General features: G+C 49.0%; 1 protein-coding gene across 1 annotated transcript; it reads left to right on the forward strand.

Moving 5' to 3' along the window:
* The first annotated feature begins 691 nt into the window (after nucleotides 1-691).
* Nucleotides 692-22,113, forward strand: IL4R (interleukin 4 receptor). The gene is made up of 9 exons (XM_081965395.1): nucleotides 692-864; nucleotides 10,548-10,680; nucleotides 12,713-12,885; nucleotides 13,433-13,590; nucleotides 14,582-14,732; nucleotides 18,329-18,428; nucleotides 19,664-19,742; nucleotides 19,830-19,870; nucleotides 20,053-22,113. Exons 1-9 carry the CDS (start codon nucleotides 807-809, stop codon nucleotides 20,918-20,920), a joined length of 1,761 nt encoding a protein of 586 aa, XP_081821521.1. The 5' UTR covers nucleotides 692-806; the 3' UTR covers nucleotides 20,921-22,113.
* Nucleotides 22,114-23,476: the final 1,363 nt, after the last annotated feature.

Raw genomic sequence — 23,476 nt, forward strand, 5'->3', positions numbered from 1 at the left:
AGCATGCTGGCCACATGACAATGCCGGCTCCCTCAGCTAAGAAACTAGAGTTGGACATTACTGGACAGGTGAAATCTTTATCTTTACTGTATATCAAAATGATCACAGATAACTTGTGTGAAATTATTAAAACTGACATTAATATAACCTGTTTAGGCAGTTGTGAGGAGCCCCCACCCCCTCGTCATCCCCTGCTGAGGGTGAGTTTCCTGCCTGGAATTTAGGCTGTGCCTGGAAGAGAAATAACCGGGGCTTCAAAGGCTGCTGGCGCTCTTATGGCATTTGAATTGAGCCGGCCAAAGGGATGCCCGGCTGCGCTTTTGGGAAGGGGAGGGTCAGAGCAGCCCAGGGGCCCCAGAAGCGGCTCCGGTGCCCTCCTGCAACGGTGGGGCTGCCACGAAGACCCGCCAGCCGGAATCCCAGCCCAAAGCCCCCTTGACCCGGGCCGCCCAAGGGGCTTTCTTTTTGCCAAAGGGCGCAGACGGGCCGGTTAACGCGACCCAGGGCGCCTCCCCCCCCCCCCCCCCGTGACCCGGGCTGGGCTTGGGACCGCGGGCAGAGTCCGGGACGCCATCCGCCCAGCGCGGACCGTCTGCTCGGGCCAGCAGCCACCCAGCGCCCGGAACGACGCACCGCACCCTCTCTTCCCTCGGCCTCCGCGGAAGGGCTGGTCCCAGCAGAAGCCGCGCCCGCCCGCGTGGCGCCCGCCCAACCCGACCTGCCCTTTCGCGGAAGACGGCGGGGCTCGGGACTGCTGCCTGCGCCAGCGGCGAGAACGGACGGCGCGTCCCGGGCGGCGAGCGCCGATGGGCTCGTGGCGGAGCTCGGCGGCGGCGGCGGCGCTGCTCTGCCTCGTGGGGCACCGTGAGTCCCGGCGGCGGGTGGTTGGCTGGCTGGGGCGAGGGTTGCGACGGCCCGCAGCTCGGCTTGGCCGGGGACAGAGGTTCGGTCGCTCCGACTGCCCCTCGTCTCCCCCGGTCAGCCTCGGAGGAGGCGGCGGCGCTGCCTGTCCTAGCCGCGGAAAGCCGGCCCGGCGGTGCGGGGAGCGGGAGGGGTGGCCCAAGGCCCGGCCCTCCCCCGACGGCTGCCCCGCTTTGCGACCGGGTTTTCCTGGAGGGGAAGAGCGGCGGGTGGGCGTCGGGTTCTGCTCGCCCGGGTTTCCGACGGTCCTTTCGTTAAGTGCCGAGAGCGCCGCGTTGGAGACCGAGAAGGGAGAAACGGGGCCGAAGCTCTGAATGCGCTTCTGGCGGCCCTCCCGACTTTTGGCTTCCGTAAACAGGCGTTGACGTTCCTCCTCGCCAGTTCAGTGCTGAACTCCCTCAGTCAACAACAGAGCAGCATCCCTCCAACCGGGTTAACTCCAGATTTTATCCTCCTAGTAATAAAAAAGGAGGAAGGAGGAAACCTGGGAAATTACTTAGAAGCAGAACTCCAACCTAACTTTGTAGGTTGGGTTTTGAGTTCCAGGCTTAGTTGAGCCTTGCTGGGTGATGTAATCCTCCCAGGTGCCATGCGGTGGGTTCTGCTGCTAGATAAGTATAATCTTTATTGTCATTGTACTTAAATACAACGAAATTGGTTGTATTTGATGGGTCCTATTATGGCATGGAGGCCATTGCCTTTTGTGTTGTAGATAAGATGGCCTAGGCCTTAATGGCCCATTGAGAAGGTGGGTGAGTTTCTGCCTCCCTTTTAGGGGAAATATTTAATATTTCCCAAAATATCTCATTTCCTAGGTGGGTGCTAATTTCCTACACAAACATGCCCTGAATGAGACCTTACCCAAGTCCTTGACATTATGGCTGTTGTCACCACAGTCACATGATCACAACTTGGGCATTTGGCCATCAGCCCTCATTACGAGCGATGCAGCGTCCCATGTTTACATTATCACCACTTGACACAGCCGACTTCTGACCAGCAAGGTCAATGGGGAAGCTGGCAGGAAGCACAAGGTCATGTGACATTGTGCTTAACAACCCACAGTCATTCGCTTAATCACTGCAGCTAGATCCGATGAACTGCAGTCGTGTGACTTTTCACTTTATGACTGCCTCAGTGACAGAGTTACTGGTTTCAACTGCAGTTACTAAGTGAGAATCACTTGTATTAAAAAGGGTTACTATATCACAAGTTACGTTTAGTTTCTCCAAATCCTCCTAAACTAGTAGAGATAATCTGGACCAAGTCAAAGATGAATCAGACTTGGACTTTAAAAAAAAAGTTTCAAAAATAGAACTGTATTTATATTGTAATTGGTAATTGTGAAAGTAGCTATTGTTGAAAGAAATGTCCTTCTGGATTCGGCTCCAAGTGGTGAAAAAGACACAGGAGACATGGAGGCTGCTTGGAAAGATGGTTTTAATGGTGGACAGGACCACATGGCTAGAGTCCTGAACAGAAAAGGTGATCACATGCTTCCAGATGTTGAGTGAAGAGGAAAAAGAGAGAGAGAGATGCTGAAAGTCTCTGGTTTTATGCCCTCTCTGGCCTTTGATCTTGAGCTTGTATTCTGATTGGTTGTTAGGCTCCCATGGGGCCATGCAGGGGCAACTCTCTAGGCTGCGCTTTGAATCCAGGTTTGGTTGAGTTCTCAGATGCCATGTGGGGAGTTGGGTAAAGGGCCAATATTATCATGCCTCAATCCCATCCCCCTGGAGCTGAAGAGGAGAACGCTTTATCATGTCAAGGGACTGGCTTGGCCTTCTTAAGGGCCCATTGACAAAGTGGGTGGGGGCAGGAAGCTGCAGGGAGCTATTCTCTCTTTATAAAACATGTTTCTTCCTTTTCACATCCAGGGAAATATAATATTCTGCCCTTTCAACATTTCCTAGGATATTTCATTTTTCTGGGAGAGGGCTGGGTGATAACTTTCCACGCTATGTTATCCCAAAATAACTGCAAATTCTGCCTGAGTGCATTTTTCAAAGTTGAAATTTCCCCCAGTCAGCTTTTCGTGCGCACACAGGTCCTCAGCCCAGTCCTTTCCATGCCTAGGTTGTAGTCTGTTGCAGGGGGGGAAATGGAAGGCATGTTGCTCACCACCTTGACTGATTTTTTGTAAAAATAAAAATAAAGGCAGGATAGGGGGGGAGGGAGGGAGCCCAGTGGGGCCCTCCAGGAAGAGGTTACCCTGACTGGGACTTGGAGTTAGAATAGCCACCCAGTGGTAGATTGGAAAGTTCAACCCACCTGCAGTGAAATCCTCACCCTGGCCAAAGAAAGATTGAATGCCTGAACTCAGAATTAAATCAGCAGGTTTTATTGATTAGTCGCCTGAGCATATATAAAACCAATACAGAGAAAGGGCATGTTCATAATGAACGCAGCATTCAACCCAATCTCTCTTAGGACACCTTCTTGGTCTTTTATCTTCTTTGGCTCTGATGATACCAAAACTGCAGTCTTGCTAGCGATGTGCGTGTTTGTTCCCTGGAAGAAATGTAAGAGGAAATAAGTGTCTCAATGTCTTTTAGGTTTTAAAGCAGCACTAAACAAACGGTCCTTTCAGCAGAACGCCATTTGCAGCCAAACAGGACATGTGCCATGTCTTCAGGTGGTGCCCAGAGATCCTTCTGTTTTTTCTTGATTAAAGAGGGGAGTTCGGGTTCTGGGTTCCTCCACCCCCAGCAACTGATGAACCCAACTGGGTTTCAGAGGCAGCTGGGGGAAATAGCTGCCAATCTACTACATGGCCTCGCTGAGACCCTGGCGTAGGGAGTCAGGCAGAGTCTTAGGCACAACGCGGCCTCTCCTGGCCCATCGCTCCATATGGTTCCCAGAGGGGTTGAGGGAGCTGGAAAGGGTCAAGAGACGCCTGGCGTGGTGCTGGAGAAAAAAGAAGAAGGAACTCGACCAAACGGGGGTTAAGGCCACTATTAAGATTTACTTTGTGGTGCTAAGAGCAGCCGAGCGTCAATACCACGTTGCTTTTGTTGCATCTGCAGACTGGCACCCAGCGGCTTTGTTTAGGGTTCCACGGACTCTTCTTGGAATGGGTGACCCAGACCTCTGCCTGCAGGGCTACGCGGAAGAATTTTCCAGGCATCTGGAGAATAAAATCGCTCAGATTCTTTTCCAGTTGAACACCAAGCATGATGCAAGCCCTGTGGAGATGCCTGGGGACACTTGTCCATTTATCTGGGAAGGGTTTGATTCTGTTGCAGCTGAGGAAATGGTCCTTTGGAATGGAAACGCCGCCACCGCGCATTCAATCCATGTTGCTCCTGGCTGCTTAAGGCGCCTGGGCTGGGTCCAAGTGACTGTGAATTCATCCTTGTTGGAGAGGGTGTTCCCAGCTCCTTTAAAGGGTGCTGCTCCCTACTTAAGAGGCCACTGCTGGCCCCACCATTCTGGACGTTTGTTCAGTCTCTCACCTTCTCTTTTTAGGTGACCGAGAAGGTGGTAGCTTGTCACTCCAGAGGATCCTGGTGGAAATGAATGATCCAGACTCTTTGCAAGCCCTGATATGGGACAGAAACCTCCTTGGTCTCTGTTGCTGCCCTCACCTGGGGAACATTCCTCTCTCCCCCAACTCAGTCTCCTAGCCTTTGGAAAAGGAGTGAAGGCTGGTCTCTACGGCATTGCAAGGGGGAGCTTGCAGCCACACGGCTGCTTAATCCCCTAAACCTGTGATGGCAAACCTATGGCACGTATGTCGGAGGTGGCATCCACAGCCCTCTCTGTGGGCATGCGCACCATCGCCAGCTGCTGCTGCTGTCCTGGTTCCGGTGCTCTGGTGCACACCTGCTCCATTTTGGGCCCTCGGTGCTGAAAAGGTTCACCATCACTGCCCTAAACCCTCCCCTCGCCTTTTGACTACTTTTAACGCCTTCCCTCCTCTTAAAGTGTTTACCTTTTAGATGGTAACATTTTAATGTAGACCACCCAGAGACCCTCTTTGAGAGAGATGGGCAGTTCAGAAATACAATAAATAAATAAATAAAAACACGTATGAAAGGTGAAGAAAGTTTGTTTGCCAGTCAGGGCAACATCAGTGCCTGGCATCCCCTCTGGGCCACCATGCGCTGCTTCTTGCCAAGCTCTAAGCCCAGCGAAGCCCCGTTTGAGAAGGGGGGGGTCTGCGGGTGCAGAGACATTGACAGCCGCTGCTCGGTGGTCTCTGCCCTCTGGCACGTAAAGCAGAAAAGACTCGTTCCTGTTTAGGACACTGTTTCTCAACCGAGGCAACTTGAAGGCGTGTGGACTTCAGCTCTTACGTCCAAGGATTCATTCTGGAAGTTGAAGTGCACACATCTTCAAACTGCCAAGGTTTAGAAACACGGATTTAGGAGACAAATACAGTCCAACGTGCTCCTTGAACTGTCTTGATGGCGAGAGTGGAAAGGGGAAAGCAGCGTTTTGATTCTTGCCTACAGTTTGCAGGTTCCACTGGTATTCCTGGTTTAACAACTGCATAATGGGTAGAATTCCTTTGCGGCTGCCTAAAAGACCGTGGAAATAACAGGGAGTGGAATTCTTTGGGAAAGTTAATCTTCTTGTGTAATAAACTTGTGCAGGAGGTCCCAGCCTCGCATTGCAGTATGTGAGCTGACCTCTGCCAAGGTTTGTTCCAAATTCACCCAGATACCTGGAGAATAATAAACAGACGTTTGGGGAGTGTATAAACATTCAATATCAGAGGCAAACCATAGATTTGCCTGCCAAATGCAGGGTTTGTTTTTTCCTGGTGCAAAGTAGCCAATTATTGGACGGTGCAGAAAATTGCAACCTGTTTGTTCCCTACAGTACAAAGGTGGAGGGGGTGGGGGCAGCTTAGCTTTTCTACGCCTTTGGAAAACAAAGGCACCTGACCATTAGCAAGCAGCAGGCAACAAGCCACAGAGGATTCACAGCCTGGCAGAGGCTGCCCCTCCCAGAAGGTGGGCTCCTGACGAAAGCAGGAGAGCCCTCGGCCTTTGTCCCTCACTGGTGGGGCTGGAAAGGAAGGATGCAAAACTCAAACTATCTGCAACAGGAAAGGGGAAGTTAACCTGTGTCAACTTGCCAGCCTGGTTCATGTTCTCTGATAAGGCTGTCACGTAACCTTCCAAGGATTTTAGGGCTTGGATGTGAGGCCCAAAAGGAAAACATCTGGAGAGCAAGAGGAAGGTTTTTTTTTAACAAAATGGACTTTCTCTGGCTAAGACTTTCTACACCTGTCCTACAACCTTGAACTGGAATTTGGCAACTGAGCAAAAAAGATGAAGAAACAAAGCGAAACTAGAGAAGACAAAAATGTCTATAAAAAGAAAAACAAACATACACACCAATTGTACCCACAGTCGAATACTGATATATTTCAAGAATAACAGTTTCCCCAACTCCACAAAACAGGTGCGTAGTTAATGAACTTCTACAAGTTTACCTAATCCATTTGACCTGACATCTACCCACAATATATGTTGAAAAAAACATAGATAACAGGTAAATCCTACAACTAAACTTCAAAGTCCTCTGTTAAGAACCTATTGTATTTCACTCCTAGAAAGTCAACAAAGTCTTCTAATCTACCATAATCTACCACTATAGTCTCTCATCCGTCCAGGATCAAATATCCTCCACTGATTTTTAATAATAAGGCTTTTCCCTAAAAATTTAGTTGGTTTTTGTCTAACACTTGGATTTTGGTCCCCAAAATCTTATGTCTTTCTTGTAGGTATTGCCACAGCATTTGTTGTTCAAAAAAATCTTCTACAGGTTGAAAGTCTCTTAACATTTGTTCTCCAGTTAGATATAACAAGATCATTTTCCAATCCCCATCAATCTTCTTAGAAACATCCAGTTCATCGCTTGTCAGTTCTGTACACTCTTTGAGTCTTTAGAATCCCTCCCCCTTTCAATCTTCTCCACCACCTCCTTCAAATCTGCCAGCAACAAATTAGGTTCCAATCATCTGATTGTAAGTCTGGTTTAACTGCTGTTCCTTGCATCTGAATATCATTTTTGGGTTGATTTAAAGCCATTGTTATTTTATCAAAAGTTTAATCTAAAAAATTTTACGTGTATGTTGAAAAGCATTTTCTCAAGGACTTTCCAAATGCATCTTTTTTTTTATTGAAAAAGTTTTATTCAAACATATTTTCCCCTTTAAGCCCCCCACCATACAGTATAAAGCCCATACAGATACTATACCCCTCCCCTCCCCCCAGCCCCCCCTAAAGAAAGGAAATTCAAATATTATACCAATTATTTTACCCCCTCCCCTCCCCCTGTCTAAAAGTCTTTCTGTTGATGCATTCTTTGCATTTTTAGTATACTCCCTTCCTTTAGAGCCAGACATAAACAATTCCTCTCAAGGAACAGGGGAAGCACGATAACAAAATAAACTTGGAGAACATTGAGATAATCTTTCCCACAATAAAAATAAATAGGAAAACCAGGGAAATTTCCACCAACAATTTGAAAAAATAAGACCAGAGCTTTTAAAAATTAATAAAATGTGAAATCCCTATAATGAAAATACAAAGGTAAATCAAATCAGATTACTTTCACTACCTAGGGAATCACCATCAACTTCCATAAGGAAAAAGTAAAAGTGACTTGAAACAGCAAATAAAGCAGCAAAAGAAAACACAAAAAAATCATTTTAATATCCAGCAAGGGGTTATAATAAAACAGCATTCAACCAGTTGATTAACATTTAAAAGGAAAAATCAAAAGGAAACGTCAAAACGTGCATTTAAAACCGAGGCATTCTTCAAGCAAACAAACAAACAGCTGACAGGAAAAGATGGAGACCCGACTTCTGGTGGCTCCTACTGAAAGTTGACATCTTCCAGGTTCCTCTTCCCATGTAGATCCACTGTTGTCCAAGGGTCATTTTGGGTCATTCCTAATTGCTTCCGTTCAAATCCAAGAGCCAACTTTGGTGGTGAAATTAGCTGTTTGTCAGCAGGAGAGAACAATCGCTCAGACAGCCTCTTCGGAGGACTTCCCCCACCTAGGATCATGTCTCTGCCTTCCCACCCTGGTTCTTTCCTGACCTCTCCATGCCCTGAACCAGGTCTGGGAACAGGCTCAGCCAGGTCCGTTTTCTCACAATCAGGCCAGAACTGGACAGAAAATACAGGCAGATCTTGTCCTTCCATCCTGCTAGATTCCAAGTTAATACACAGAGGGTAACACAATTAATTATTCCTGTAAGAGAGCGGGAAAGGAAGCTGGCCAGGGTGGATTGTAATAGACCCTCTTCGATCATTCCTCAGCAGGTGTCTCCTCAAGGAAATCGGAAATATTCAGCTGCACACATTGATGAGTGACTTGCATCTTCCTTGAGACAGCTGACCAAGAATAATCAGCTCATCAACATGTTGACTGCCTTTCGTTGCGATATTTTGTTTAGTATTGATGTGACTCTGACCTGACCCTCCAGAGGCTGAGGAGCTGCAAAATTTGGCAGAGTTTGGCAGAATAAGGGTGTTGCTTGTGGTGGTGGGTTCATCCCAAGGGTTGAGAGTGATCCTCTGAGGGCTCATTACAGCCTAGTGGAACTGGCCATAGAGAGAAGGAAAACTTTAGAATGGTGTCTACATCAGTGGAGATGCAGCCTTTAGACCGGGGGGGGGGGGGGGGGCTGCAACTGAGCCCCTCTTTGCCTGTGGCTGTTGCCAGATCGTCTTCCTTCTGGTTTTTCTGTTGAAATCCTCAGTTATAGGTATATCAGAGGTGTGTCGATTGTTATTGTTGATGTTGCAACTCTTTTCAGTAGCTATTGCCACTAAATTGATCAGATTGCTACTTTCAATATGGTTATTAGTTATTCAATTTCTTTAGCCACAAACTCAACCAAGTGACTCTGTGCAGCCTGCAATGTCACAAATGTGGATTAGCAGACATAGAACAAGATGAGTCCATTAACAATCTTTGTACGCCCTTCGTAATGCTGAGGTGGTTAATCAAGGGATGGTTTGTTGCTCCCATCCTTGAACTGGTTTTGTGTAGAATGAAGGCATGGAAAGCTTCTGCTGCTGCTGCTGCTGCTGCTGCTGTTTCTTCCTCCTCCTCCTCCTCCTCCTCCTCCTCCTCCTCCTCCTCCTCCTCCTTTTCTCCTTCTTCTTCTTCCTCCTCCTCCTCCTCCTCTTCTTCTTCATCTTCCTCCTCCTCTACTTCTTCTTCCTCTTCCTCCTCCTCCACCTTCTTCTCTTCCTCTTCCTCCTCCTCCTCTTATTCTTCTTCCTCTTCTTCCTCCTCCTCCTCTACTTCTTCTTCTGAAATATTGTGATTGTTTTCAGTGGTTAATACACTCCTAGATTTAATAATAATATTCTTGGACCAATATGTACCCACAGTTGCCTTTCCACCAGGAGATTCTCAGCCTATCCCAGAAATTGAGGGTCGTTGATTTCCATACACTATATTACGTCTACGACTATAGGCTGTAGGGAGTTTCCTTCATAGTTACTAGGTAGCGTATCTAAGTTCACCATCAATCCATTAAAACCTTCTTTGGGAAGTCGAGTGGGTGGCGCCTAGGAGTAGAGCCTTCTCTGTGATGGGCCCAACCCTCTGGAATGACCTCCCCCCCGATATCAGAACCACCACCGACTTCCGCTCCTTTCGAGAAAAACTGAAGACTCACCTGTTCCGTTTAGCCGGCCTGGCCCATTTATAGTTTTATTCTACCTCCTGGCAGATATTTTAATTGGGTATTTTTAGGGTATTTAAATATTGCTTTTAACTACTTTACTTCAGATATGTACAGTTTCTTATTGCCTCCTCTTTGTGTTTGTATTTTCTATTTATTGATGTGTTTTTATTTGACTGTACACCGCCCCGAGTCCCTTTGGGGAGAGGGGGCGGTATAAAAATCTAAATAAAAGTAAAGTAAAGTAAAGTGTCCAGGAAGCCTCTGTGGGGTTTTTGGAGAGAGAGGTGCCATTTATCTGCGTTAATTACTGCTACGGTTGTTTTCTCATAACGATAACATTTTGCCCCATGTAGGAGTGTGGGTGCCATCCACCCCTTTGCCTCGGGCTATTTGAAAAGCAGGAGGAGGGGGTCACTTCTCCTCCATGGGCTGAGGTGAAGGAGGAGCCCCCCACTCTTCCATGACAGAAAAAGGGGTGGCATAAGCAGCTACCTTTTGCCCACCTTCCATGGCATGAGCAGGCCCACCTACAGTAAGTCTGCATTCAAAATCAGGACCAGCCCTTGTGGGAGAAAGCCCTGCTCCATCCCTGGGCAATGAGGGAGAACGAGGGCAGTAACATCAATCACAGTCCCATGTTTATAACGTGTGCTATTTATAACCAGGAGCTGGACTACAGCCAGGCTGCTGCTTTGCTTATAACCAGCCAAGGAAAGTTATGCAGGCCTAGGGAGGGTTCTGCTCCTTCGGCCCAGGGAGCCCAACCGTAGAGCGATGTCATCCAATCCAAGAAACGTTCCCTAAGAGTCTTTCGCTTCTGCTCCAAGAGACCAAAGAGGTCCACTTTCCTGCAACGGTCCATTCGGCTGCAGAGTGTTGGGGAAGCACCTTGAGCTGTGCCAGATTGTTTGTCTGACTGTATCAGCTTCGTCAAGTAACTATTTTTTTGTACTCCTAGTTGCGTCTTCAAAGAATGTCCAGCCAAGATGCTACACTGATTTTGAAACTAAGCTGGTTTGTTCCTGGGAGGTGGATGCTGTCACCAACTGCACCGCGGAGTTTAAATTACGCTACCAGGGAAGCTTAGCAACGTAAGTATTAGCTGTGTGTTGTGTTGAGAGGCACAACAGTCCTCCATTCAAGGGTAGGAGGTGTGGGATCACCTATAAAGCAGGGACTGGGGAACCAGATGGTCGATCAACTCCTTGGAGTAGCTATGCAACTTCCTCCATCTGTGCTCACTCTGCCCCAGAGAGTTGATTTGGGCCATTGACAGGATCACCGTCCAGAATCCTCTCTTGTCTTGATGCTTACATGTCCTCAAGAGAGGGTCAAGTCATTCAGACAACGTAGTTAGATCATCTGTCCCCCAATCTCTAAATTCTTCAGGTTTCCCAGTGGTGCACACATCATGGCTGTAATTGTGTCCGTCCAACTTTCTTGATGTTATAATTGCTGCTTGTTTCTTCTGGCAGAATTTTAGTTCCTTCATGAGATGCTTGGCTCTCCCATTTGGCAGAGGCAAATTAGCTTTTGGGTAGGGCTGTAAAGTACTGTGGTAGCCCCGTGGAGCCCTCCCAGAGAGCGCCTGGATGGTGGGCACAGGGGAATGAGTCCTGGGAAGTCTTTCCAAGATCTTTTAATAATAATAATAATAATAAATATTTATTTCTTAGCCGCACCCTCTCCCGAAGGACTCGGGGCGGCGTACAATAAAACATATAAAATACATATCTAGACAAGACATACATATAACAAAGACGTATACTAAGACATGTACAAGGAGGAGGTGAGCTGATGAATAAAAACAATTAAAATCACAATGTTTAAAAACCCGTAAATAAATAAATACAATTAAATTACCCAAATAAAAAACCCGTCAAGAGCGATATAGTTAGATCATAGTTGAGCCAGGCCAGCTACTTGAAATAGGTGGGTCTTGAGCTTTACACGGAAGGAGCGGAGGTCAGAGGTAATCCTAATATCCGGGGGGAGGTCATTCCACAGGGCTGGGCCCGCCACAGAGAAGGCTCTACTCCTAGGCGCCGCCCCTCGGCACTGTCTGGTGGACGGCACCTGGAGGAGACCCTCTCTGTGTGAGCGGATTGGTCGCAGGGATGTATGGGGCAGAATACCATTCCGCAAGTAACTAGGTCCTGAGCCATGGAGCGCTTTAAAGATCGTTATCAAGACCTTGAAACGCACCCGATAGACCACAGGAAGCCAGTGCAGCTCGCGCAGGAACGGTGTCACATGGGAGTACCTAGTACTCCCCATAATTACCCGCGCGGCTGCGTTCTGGACCAACTGTAGCCTCCGGGTGCATTTCAAGGGAAGCCCCATGTAGGGAGCGTTACAGTAGCATTTTGTAGGGGAAGCTGTTGCAGTTTGCTTGAGATACCCAGCACCTGTCTTGTTCAGCAGTCATGAATGATGGGCTCTGGTCCCAAAAACCAGTAGAGTGGACAGAGTCCTTGAATAAATTAGAGCAACTCAGCTTGTTGAATCTAGTAAGGAGAGACTGGGGGTCCCTTCAAACTCTTATTATGCCGCTACTGTTTCCTTCTTGAGAAGAAATCTTCCCAGGATATCATGGATAATTCAGACCTTGAGAGGTTGCTGACCACTGTCCCCCTCCCCTTTGGGAAAGGGGAATCTCTCAGGCTGGCTTCCCACCCCACCTGCGGGGGAGATCATCCTGAGATGGGAGGTGAACAGCCTCTAGCAGGCCCATGAGGCTCACTTCGCTTCTTCAGTGGGGTAGATCCCCGATGGTTTCCTGATCCTTGTCGTCAACTGGATGGGGGCCTGCAAGATCTGCTGTACCCCAACATCTCCTGCCATCAGCAACACCTGCAACACCAAGCCGGCCAGGCACAAATCCTTGGCTTCCAAACGTGAAGAGGGAGAAACGTGTCTCAGGAGCAGAATTTCTCTCGTGGTCTCTTTTGTGGGCCTGCCTATCATGCCTTGCCCTCTGGCCCCCAAGGTTGGGAGCTTCATGGACTGAGGTGTCTCTGCAACCCAGGCAGCGCCAGGGTATTTGGCACTTTGCAGACCATTCTCTGGCTGTGCAGAAACGAAGGAAGGCTTATGTGCTCTTCTCTCTTGCCGTTTGTCCAGGGAGCCACAGGAATGTCCTCTGAAGAAGAAGCAGGAGGGCCCAGGTGCTGCCTCCTGGTGTGTTTGCGAGATTCTAGGAAACAAATTCAAAAAAGTCTACTATAACATATCGCTGTACAGGACAGAGAATGATGCCGAGGTCTGGAACGAGACGTTGGATATGGAATTAATTGGTGAGATATCCTTTTCATGCAAACCTCTCTCCACTCCGGGACCATCCTAAGTCACAGCAACTTTGGTTTCAGGTGGCCACAGAGGCATCTGTTGGCATGATGGACATGCTGGGTAGGAAAAAGGAGATGGGGAGCAAACATTTGGAAGACTGGGTGCATTAGTAGAGAATGCCCGTCAGTTCCTCTCCTGGCTCTGCTTCCAGAGTGGCCCTTGTGTTTGTTTCCCCAAAAATTATGTGCTGATATCCTAACGGTTGATACCTCAAGCCTCCTTCCTCTTCTGCTTGGATAGTTCTCAACTGAACGGAGGGGGGTGTAGAGGGGTGTGGGTGGAAATAGAACCTGGGAGTGAGTCTAAGTGGCAGAGAGGGCAGGAGCCACCCCGGGGCTTCCTCCAACACGAGGACAAAGGTGGAAGAAAGAGAGAGGATGCAGGGAGGCTTTGACTGATCCTCCTTGCCCCACCCCGTGCCCTCCCTTCAGGGTTCTTCTTCCCCAGGTGCCTCTCCCTGTCTCAGTGTCCTCCTCTGCTTCTTCACCATCACAGTGAAGCCCAGGGCCCTGATCAACTTGAGTGTCAAGAAGAAGAAGAAGGAGCGCACTTTCATCCTTACCTGGGAGAGGGATTACAATGCCTCTAACCCACTTAAAAGCTCTGCAGCAAAGTACGAGGTTGCCTATTGGCTCAAGAACCATACAGAACAGGTAAGGGATCCCCGCTCTCCCTTTCTATGGGGGAGGAAGGCAGATTTGATGGATTGGAAGTTGAACGTCGTATCATTTTGAGCTCCCTCAGCCTCCTAAGAAGATTTCTTTCTCTAAATTTAACCTTGAGCTAGGAGGAGCTTACAGGTAATCTGTATTGTATTGTATTGTATAATCTATTCCTCTCCGGTGACACCTGAAAGGGAAAATTCCCCTCCTTCTAAATTAGGTCAGCGCCCAGCACCTTTGGCCAGAGACAGCCTGTCCTTTGAAAAGGAAGCAGGCTCAGGCATCCCCGGGTAGGATGCCTCAGACAACTTTTTCTCTTCCCAGATTCTTCTTCAAATGTCTACATGGGCTGCTAAGGATTGCCCTGCTATTCAGTAGCATATTATGGACGCCTGCAGAAACGTAGGCAGGGCTGGGAAATTTTTCAGAACATTTTTAAAAGCTAAGACAATGTTAAAAATCCATCAGTGTTATAGATGTACAAAATAATAAGGCACATGGATTAAACTCCATTATCTGCCAGATCCTAGAAGCCAACAGGACCTTCCCTTTTTCCACCCCTGGCCAAGGCCCCGCAGCTTCAGCAGCCGTCTTCCAAAAGAGCTTATCCTGTTTGTGGCCCTTTCCTTGGCCTGCTCAGCATTTGGGAGAAGTATAAAGAAAGGACTTCAGGATTCAGGCTATGCCTTAAGGGTCAGCCCCCTAAGACAGATCAGATCAGGGGATCAGTTCCAGAGGAAAACAAAGGCTGCTTTGATCAACAATCTTTTGGTCTGATTGGGCTCGATCTCCCCTCCTTCTTGGATCTCAGTGGATCAGGGAGGGTTTGTCTCAGCTTCTTCCAAATGTTGTCTTGCTTCCCAAAAGTTAAAGAATGCTTCAGCCCTCTTTGCCAAGCAAACAGCTCTTGCCTATTCCCCTCACTTGCTCTTGCTGCTCTGTGTCTGTATGTGTGCACTGACGTGTGTTTTCCTCTTCCCAGAAAACCATTGTTCCAGAAGACTCGTCCCATCATATCATCTTTGCGGACAAGCTCCGTTCAGACTCCATCTACGAAGCAAGTGTGCGCCATGGGTTGAAACTCTGGGGGGAAAACTGGAGCGAGTGGAGTGCTCCTTGTGAATGGCTCAATGGTGAGTGTGCTGAAGGCCACTTTTGCCCTGGGGAAGCAACCTGCCTCTCAGGTTCCCAGGGCAGAACAACCTTGGGACATTCTGGTTGAAAATGGAGAAACTTCCTGGGTGTTTGCTGCGTTGCAGCTATTCTGAATGGTGCACCCATCATCAACACTTCCGCAGTGGCTTCCGAGGGGAAGGACTCTAAATATTCCCAGCTAAGCATTCTTTAAGTAGATGTTGTAGTACTGCAATTAGCTGGGAGCAAGATTAAAGAGGAGATTTTTCTACAGTGTATAATTTAGCAAAAAAAAATTCCAAGGTTAATTAACAACTTTTTCTTGAGGGGGGCGGGGTTAGATTGCTCTCATTCAGGTTGATTAATTTCCCCTTAATTTATTAGATACCTTCAGGGAAAAGGGATTGGACTTAGTCTATTGGTTTAATTTTATTGTAAAAAATGCAATCTTGTAGTATATAACCAGAAACCGAGGAATTATAGCCTAAGAAGAATTAATTAATTACTAAACATTTTAGGTATGTTAGGCTAGTAGTAAGACAGAAACAGCAACGTTTTGCTAAAGTAAGCAATACGATACTTTTTAAAAGCCAATTTATAGTTCTTTGGCACAAGAATTTGCACTACCTACAATAGTAGCCAACCAAGTCTGAAAAGACACAAGTAATGGGAGAGAACACTCTTGGTGAAGACATGAAGTGCAGTCCATTAGAAGAGATCCCCAGTCCTGCATTAAAGGAAGCCTTTTTCTCCCGCCTGTGGGAACGCAGGGCTTGACGAGGCCAGGCCTGAGGACGGAATCGTGAGCTTAAAAATCTCACAAATGTCTCTTTCATTTCACCAGAAGCAGAGTAGAAGAAGGCAGGGATGGGTTTGCATGCAAAATCAGGAACTAGATTGCGGCAATCTCTCATCCTGTCTCAGTCAAGAAATGAAGAAACATTATGGGCTGAAGAAGAATCCACTGGCTGAACCCATCGGTCTGATGTGGGGCAATCCATCTTGCACTCTGACCCCCAGGCATCCTAGCCCTGCCCCCTTTAACTCTCCGTCCTTGCCCGAGCCTCAGCCATGCACTTCACGCCCTCTTCTTCCTCTTGGTGCAAGAAGCGCCTGGGTTCCTGGGAAGCAGGATTTGTGCAACGGATGAGTTGCCTTCAAATGCCTGGGAGCTCTGAAGGAAAATGGTTGTGTTTCTGTACCTCTGGACTGACAGGATGCTCCCTTGCAGCCGTTCAGATCAGCCCTTTCCTCCTCCTCCTTTCCCCTCGTCCCGCTGAGCCGCCTGCACTTCTAAGAGAGTCCTGGCTTGGTACCTGAGTCCTTCCTGATGAAATCAGTTTCCTCCTCAGGCCAGAGACTCGTTTAGAGATCCTTCACCCAAACCAAACCATAGGCTGCAAAGATAATCTAAGATTGGTTCCTTTTAACCCTCTGTAGAATGTTATATTTCATCTTGGTTTCTCACCCTCAACCCTCGGTGTCACCTGTATCAGAGTGGAAATGGGGGCGGAACCTTTTTGGAAGGGCTGAAAGGACTGTTTTCTAAGAAGGTGGTCCTTACAATTTCCAGGAAAGCTCCACCGCCATTTGCATATTCAGAAGACCCCCAAGGGAGGGCACAGATACGCTTCCAAGCGGCCTCAGGGACTCTCAGTGCAAGCGCCAACGGCCGGATCGAGTGGCGTATCTTTCCTATCAGTTCATTTCGATTTTCCATCCCCATATTTTTTGCTAAGATTTTAGTTTTTTCTTCATTAATTTTAATTCCAACTAGTTTGTCAAATTCTTTCAATTTTTCCAATAATATATCTAATTCCCTTAAAGAAATTTTCAACTATTAAAACCAAACTGTCTGCAAATGCTTTTTATTTTATATAACTACTTTTTCACTTTCACCCCAGTTATTCTTTCCTCTTATGTTATGTCTCTCGTAAGAACTTCCAAGCCAAACTGAACAGCAGCTGTGACAGCTCCTCTTGTTCCTTTGTGTATCTCACAAGGTTAAGCCAATTTATCTTTAACTACTATTTGTGCTGTTTCTGAGTTATGTATCGGTTTTACTCATTTGATAAAATTATTTTCAAAATCCATTTTTTCCCCAAAAATGTTAAACTAAAAAATCCATTTCAAACTGGCAAATGCTTTTTCCACAGCAACAAATACCAAGACGGCTTGTTTTTGATTGTGTTGCATATATTGATTGTACTCTAGTATGTTAAGGATATTCTTATATTGCCCCTCAGCTGCCTTTGAGGCAAAAAACCAGATTGATCTTCATGTACAAAATCCTTCATAACATCTTTCATTCTTTCAGCTAAGACCATCCTAAATACTTTATAGTTCTAATGCAGTGAATAAATTGACAGGTCATTTTTTTGGTGAAATAAGAACTTGCCTTTCTTTATGAATGAAAGCAGAATTTGCTCCTTTCCAATCTCTAGTATCAATCTGTTTTCCAAAAACGGAGTTCATTGTTATTTGCAAAAGTTGCATCCATCCATTTTCAAAGCATTTGTAGTCAAATGCAGCTGATCCACCTGGTCCTTGTGCCTTTCCCTACTTCTCTCCTTGATTAGTTTCCATTCATTATTTCTTTTCCTGCCTTGAGTGCTTTGGAAAATAGGTTGACCCCCTCTTCTTTGGGGCAGCCCCTCAAATATTGGAACCCTGCTATCACTTTACCCATAGTCCTTCTTTTCACTAGATTAGACATACCCAGTTCTTGTTGGAGAAGACTGAACTCAAGCAACCTTTAAATCCTTTTACCATTTTCTCCCTGCCACTAAAATGACGGTTTCCATATTCCATATTTTTCCTTTGAGGCTGAAAATATCCAAACAAGCCTTTTAGGTTGTTCAGAGCTTCATCTTCCTGACCAAAGCTCTGGGAATGTCCACAGCCGCCTCCCCTCCAGTTTCTCTTTGTTCTCTGTGGAGCTCCCTTGTTTCAAATTGTCCTCCCTTTTTCCTTCATGGTTTGCAGCTGTGCTTTTAATGTGCCTCCTCGGGGACCTCCACCCATTAGCTCCTCCTGCTGATCTTTGCTCTGAGTTCACAAAATCTGCTTTTGTGAAGATGTGAATGGAGGTTGCCTTCCTAGTGTGACGGGTCCAAGGAGAAGATGAAGTTGAGAATTTCTTCACTCAAGAAGCCATTGTTCTGCGAGAACTTGGTTGTGCCAATTAGGGTCAAGTCTTCCCTGTCCATAAGGATAAGTAACCCTCCTGGGCCAAAGGACTCCTTCATTTCCTGAAAAACCTTGCTTGGCAGAGTTTAACCAATGCTAGGGTACTTAAAGTCTCTCCTCAACGCTCACGTGACCCACTTGGTAGGCTTTACTGTGGAATCAGCTGATGCTGATGATGCCCAGATTAAGAGGAGGAACCAGATGGTGGGGGCCTGGCATGGCATGCCTGGGAAGGAAGGTCAGGCGAGAGAGAGAGGGAGAGAGAGAGAGCTGGTAGTGCTTCTTGCCCACACCTGCTCCTTCTTCAAGGAAACATACATTTATGCTCAGCCCAAATTCTCTCCAGCTCAGCCACCTGGGCAGTCCTGAGTTGGTGCTGATTTCTGTTCTTTCCCTTTTTGTGCAGATTTTGAGCCCAGCTCTGAAAAGGAGTCCTGGACCTCCGTTCTTTGGTTGTGCATGATGATCATCAGTCTCATTCTCTCCTGCTACCTCTGCTTCCTGTGGTGGGTTTCATTCATTAATGGCTTAGCTTGTTTCTTCATTTCATCAGCCGCTTCCAGTGACTCTCAGCCACCGACAACATTTAAATTAAAAAAAAAAAAAAGTTGGAAACTGCAAACAGGAAACAAATATGACTATATTGGAGAAGGAAACTCCGAAAACCAGGGAGTAGAATCCCCCCTCCCCCCACTCAGGGTGGGATCAGAAATGGCCTTTGGCAGGAGCCTTACCTGAAGAGCGTTCCTGGGCAACGCGCAGATATTGGGGTGGGGGATTCTGGCCCACGGACACAGCCAGCGCTAGAACAGAGTTCTGTCTCTAGAGTTCTCCACAAGATGACATCATTTTACTCACAGGACCAGGCGCTTGGCTGGATCTAGCAAGATGGCCAGACATCCCTGGAGATAGGCAGGTATCCAGGCCCTGAGCCATAAAGGACTTAGTTGGCTACCTTGAATTTCACCCAAAAGCTGTGTGGCAACCTGTGCAGTTTATGGGGTGGTGATGCTGTCGGGGTGAAGCGAGGTGCATTCTGCACACGATGCAGCTTCTGAGTGGTCTTCAAGGGCATACCCATGTAGGTACGTGGCAGTAGTACAGCTGTAGGGCTTCCTGATCCAGGAAAGGACGCAATTGGTGCACAAGGTGGATCTGTGCAAAAACCTTTCCAGTTATAGCTGTCATCTGGTCCTCAAGCAAGAGCTACACATCCAAGAGGACCAGCTGGGAAGAGCAACCAAGAAGGTTGGCAGGTGCTTAGTCACATCTTCCATGGAATCCAGTCACTGCGTCTGGTTAGGAATGAAGCTGCACCTGCTCCTCCCCATCCAAAGCCATCAAGATGCAACTTCAAAAGCATCCCTGGTCAACCAAGAGTCAAGAGAGACAGTTGGGCATCGACTGACCCCAGGCTGGACTCATTCAGCGACCTCCGGTAGATGTTGACCAGACGTGGAGAGAGATCAGGCCCTGAGGAATTTCCCCAAAAGCTCAGCCTCAATTTCCTCCCCATCCATCACCACCACCACCCCCCGATTGGAATCAGTCTGAAGGAGAGGAGGGGAACCGGGCAATATTGTGCCCATTCACGTGGGGCCTAATACAAACCCCTCGTGTTGGGGGTCTTAAAGCGTTTGGGGCATCCAGCAGAGGAGGGTCTGTCCTGCCTGGCTCAGGCCTGCCGCAGCTTCCCTGCCTGTCTTCAGATAATGAAGTGAGTTATTTCCTTGCTTTGCAGGGTGAAGAAGAAATGGTGGGACGGGATCCCAAGTCCCCGCAAGAGCAAAATGGCAGAGGATATAACAGCGGGAAAATGGGTAGGTTTCCCCAGGGTGGCTCTTTTGGGGGGGGGGGCAGGGCACCTTCCATGCAATCCCCCTCAAGCGTCTTCCTGCTTCTTTCAGCTTTGGGTTTTCGGCAAGATGGAGCCGGCTACCTGCAGACGGTACGTAGAGCGGAGGAAGGAAGGCCAGGGCCGGCCTGCTGCTCTAGCCCTGTTCCTGGCTGTGTCATGGAAGCCAAGGGAGGACAGTGAGCAGCCGGGCAGCAAGAGGGGGGGGGGGGAGGCCAACATCTCCTAGCAGTCCACTGACCCTCGTGTTTTCCTTCCTGACATGCCATCTGCAGGCCATTTCCCAGCAAAGGCGGTGCGGATCTCCCTCCCCAGCCTCTTGGTGTGAACCGGGAGCCCTTCCTCATCCCCGAAGAAGTCTTCCTGAGCGAAGGCTCTCTAACCACAGACAGCAGCGCCGGAGGGGTCAAACCAGGATGCCCCGAAGAGGCAGAGGAAGAGGCAGAGCAGGTCCCACACGAACACGCCGTGGCCGGTCTCTTCAGGGATCTCCTGCTTGATGCCCTGAGCACGGGGGATCCGGGCCCCCCGGCAACCTCCGCCCAAAGCTGCTCTGCTCCAGAGAAGCCCCTCTGCCTGCAGGGTCTCTGCCAGCCGGCTTATCAAGCCTGCCGAGTGGAGCCTGAGGGCTCTGGACTGGAGCTTCCTTTGTCAGGACAAGGCCCATACGCTCCCGAAGGAAAAGCCGACTGGCTGCCCGGGCTGGAGAGCTGGCCAGCGGATCCCTCCTGCACTGCCCTCCCTCAGGCAGAGAGCAGCCTTGCTGCCCCCTCGGCTACGGGCTACAAGTCCTTCAGCAGCCTGGAGGCTCAGCCGGCAAGCGGCGTCTGCCCGGCCTGGAGTCAGTGGCCTTGTCTCGCCCCAGAGGGCCAGTGCCAGCAGGCCTGGGGCAGCAATGGGCCCAGCCTTCTGCCAGACACTTCTGGAGGCTTCTCAGCAGGGCAAGACACCTTCTCCCTCTATGGAGCAGCTGCCCCAGGAATGTGGCTTTTCCCTGCACAGCAAGGGGCGGCCTTGGGAGCTCCTGGGGGGCCCAAGAGCCTGCCTGGTCCGAAGGCCGCTTTCTTCTCTGGCTACCGGGCCTTCAGCTGTGCCCTCCAGAGCAGCCTTGCCTCCCCGGAGTTGTCCGTGGAGCCCGTCTAGAATGCCTTTCCTCTGGGCATCAAAGAGAGGCTTTGCAGGGGCAGGGAACTCAGTAAGGACAAAGGGAGGTTGTGCTTAAACTCGGAGATAAACAGACGTTTTTGCACCTTTTCAGATAAAAACAGATTACGCCCACTGCTGAAGACCCATTTCTCCGCTTCACAATTTGCCATTTTCTGTGGACTGTCAATGGGGAACGTGGGTGGTGGGTCAGGGAGCCTGCAGCGTGGGGTGTACCTGCCCCAGCTTGTGCCCAATTGCAGGTCTTCCTAGAGCCACAGCTTCAGAAGGGGGCCTGGGTGATGCCCCTTGCTCTGGAAAGCGGCTGCTGTGGGCACCAGCCCATCCCCACTCGCCTCCCTCTGGCTGTGCATCATCCCTCCAGTTGGCCTTCCTTGCTCTTCCTGCAGCTGGAGATCCACAGGCCACAGCTAGGAGGGAAGGGTGGGCTGGAGCGAGGGTCCTCCTGGAAGCACCCTTCGGGGTCTTGCCTGGAGGGGGAAGGCGAGCTCTGGGGCCTCCTATGCTTGGCGTGAGGAGTGCAGTGCAGCTGCTCAGGGCTTCACCTTCTCTACGTAAAGGAGAGGCGTGACGTGCTGTCCAGGGCTCAGAGAAGACACATGCACTGCAGAGCCGTGAGGCCTTCACACTCCCATTACTCCTGCTGCCCTACAGGTGGCTAAACTGCTTCCCAGTTTGCTTCCAGGTCCAATTCAAGGTGTTGGTTTTTCCCTTTAAAGCCCTTCATGGGTCCAGGTTATGAAAGGAAACACCTCACCCCAATGGGACTAGCCTGCCCCACTCGCTCCGGCAGACGGGGCTTGCTGCAGACCCCATGAGTCAAGGAACTTCAGCCGGCGGGGTCCAGGAGAAGGGTCTTTTCTGCCATGTTCCCCCCTCCTCTTTGGAACATCATGCCTCTAGAAGTGAGATCCATCCCCATCTGCCGGTCCTTCCAGAAGAGCCTCAAAGCTTGGCTCACCTGGTTAGCTTGAGGCCCCAATGGGGGCTTTGCACGCTGGAGGTGGGTGGTGGACAGAGAGAAGACCGTTACGTTCCTCTCTTGGTTTTCAGTCTTTTCCTATTTCTTGTTAATGCTTTATTGCAAGCTGCCCAGAAGTCTCTTTGGATAGTAAGACGGGTGGCATAAATTTAATAAATAACTGAATAAACAAACCCTTTTGCAGCCCTGACATTGTCCAAGTTGGGGCTTTGTTCTGACTTCACCCATGGTTGAAATGCATGGCTCGTGACACCCGCACACCCACACACAACTTGGGTTCCCAACATGGGGGGGGAGGGGGGCAGCAGGAAGCCTGATGTGGCACCTACAGGAGAGCTCTTGTAGGCTAAGCTGAGTTGCCACCTGAGATGCTTGGGAAGAGGACTTGGGGGACCTCTTGGAAAGCCAGAATTGGTGCTGGTGGTAGAAGGGAGGCATGCGTGGCCACTGGCCAGCCTCGCTGTTGCACGTGGGGGACGGGGGTCCTCTGTTGCAAGCACCCAGCCGGGGTAAAGACAGAAGGATGCAGCTGCCTCTCTCTAAGGGGAGGGCCGTGAAGAAGCCCTGGATGATGCAACCCCCACCCTTGCTCATTCAAGCCCTCCCCCAATCGGAGCCTTCCCTTCGCCTCCAATGAGCAGCGCATTCTTCTGCCGCAGGCGCCATCTGGAGGCCCTGCCAGGGAATCAGCATAAATGTATGCAGGAAGTCTTACAGCGACAGTTATTACTCAGCATACCCTGGAAACATGACAGAAGAGAAGTAAACATGCGCACAATCCAAGTAATTATAGATAAAACGTCTACGGATGTCCGACCAGGGTATCATGGCTGGATGTCCAATTCAGCTCTCCAGGCGATGGCCTCTGCCGTTGCTTTGGGCAGATATTCTAGGGGAGCAGAGAAGGCACGGCATGGGCAATAGTTTGCATAGCAGCCCACCATTGCCATGAGGGGACTCTTCCCCCACTGATCCAGGGCAGAGGCACCCCTTCCTCCGGTAAAACACCTTGCTCTGTTCCATTTTGTCCAGACAGAGCGAGGCAGGTCAGAAGCAGGCGCTTTGGTAGAGGGATTTCAATCAGAATAGAGCTGGAAGGGACTTTGGGGGTTCTCCTTGTCCAACCCCCTGCTCAAGCAGGGGACCCTAGAACAGGGCTCCTCACGTCAAACTCACGGCCCTTTATACACAGGAATGGGTAAAATGGATTGATTACATACAGAATAAATACCAGACTAGGAAGTACTATGTAGCCTTTGGTAAGAATGTTTAGACTGATAGATGATCAGAGTAAATAATATATTGGATGCTTGGAATTGTTAGAGTGGTATACAGCGGAAGTCAGGGGGGTGGGTTTGAGTGGGAGGTGGGGGAGGGTTAGGGTGGAGGGCGGGGCAATATATATGTATAAATAAACTAGAAGATGGGATTTTATTTTTATTTTTATTTATTTTATTATTCATGCTTCTAGACCGCCCCCTCTCCCAAAAAGGGACTCGGGGCGGTGTACAGTCCATGCCAAATATATCAAAATACAATAAAATTGAATATGT

The sequence above is a fragment of the Natrix helvetica genome (genome assembly GCF_964273705.1).
Source record: "Natrix helvetica genome assembly, chromosome: 13".
NCBI lineage: Eukaryota > Metazoa > Chordata > Lepidosauria > Squamata > Natricidae > Natrix > Natrix helvetica.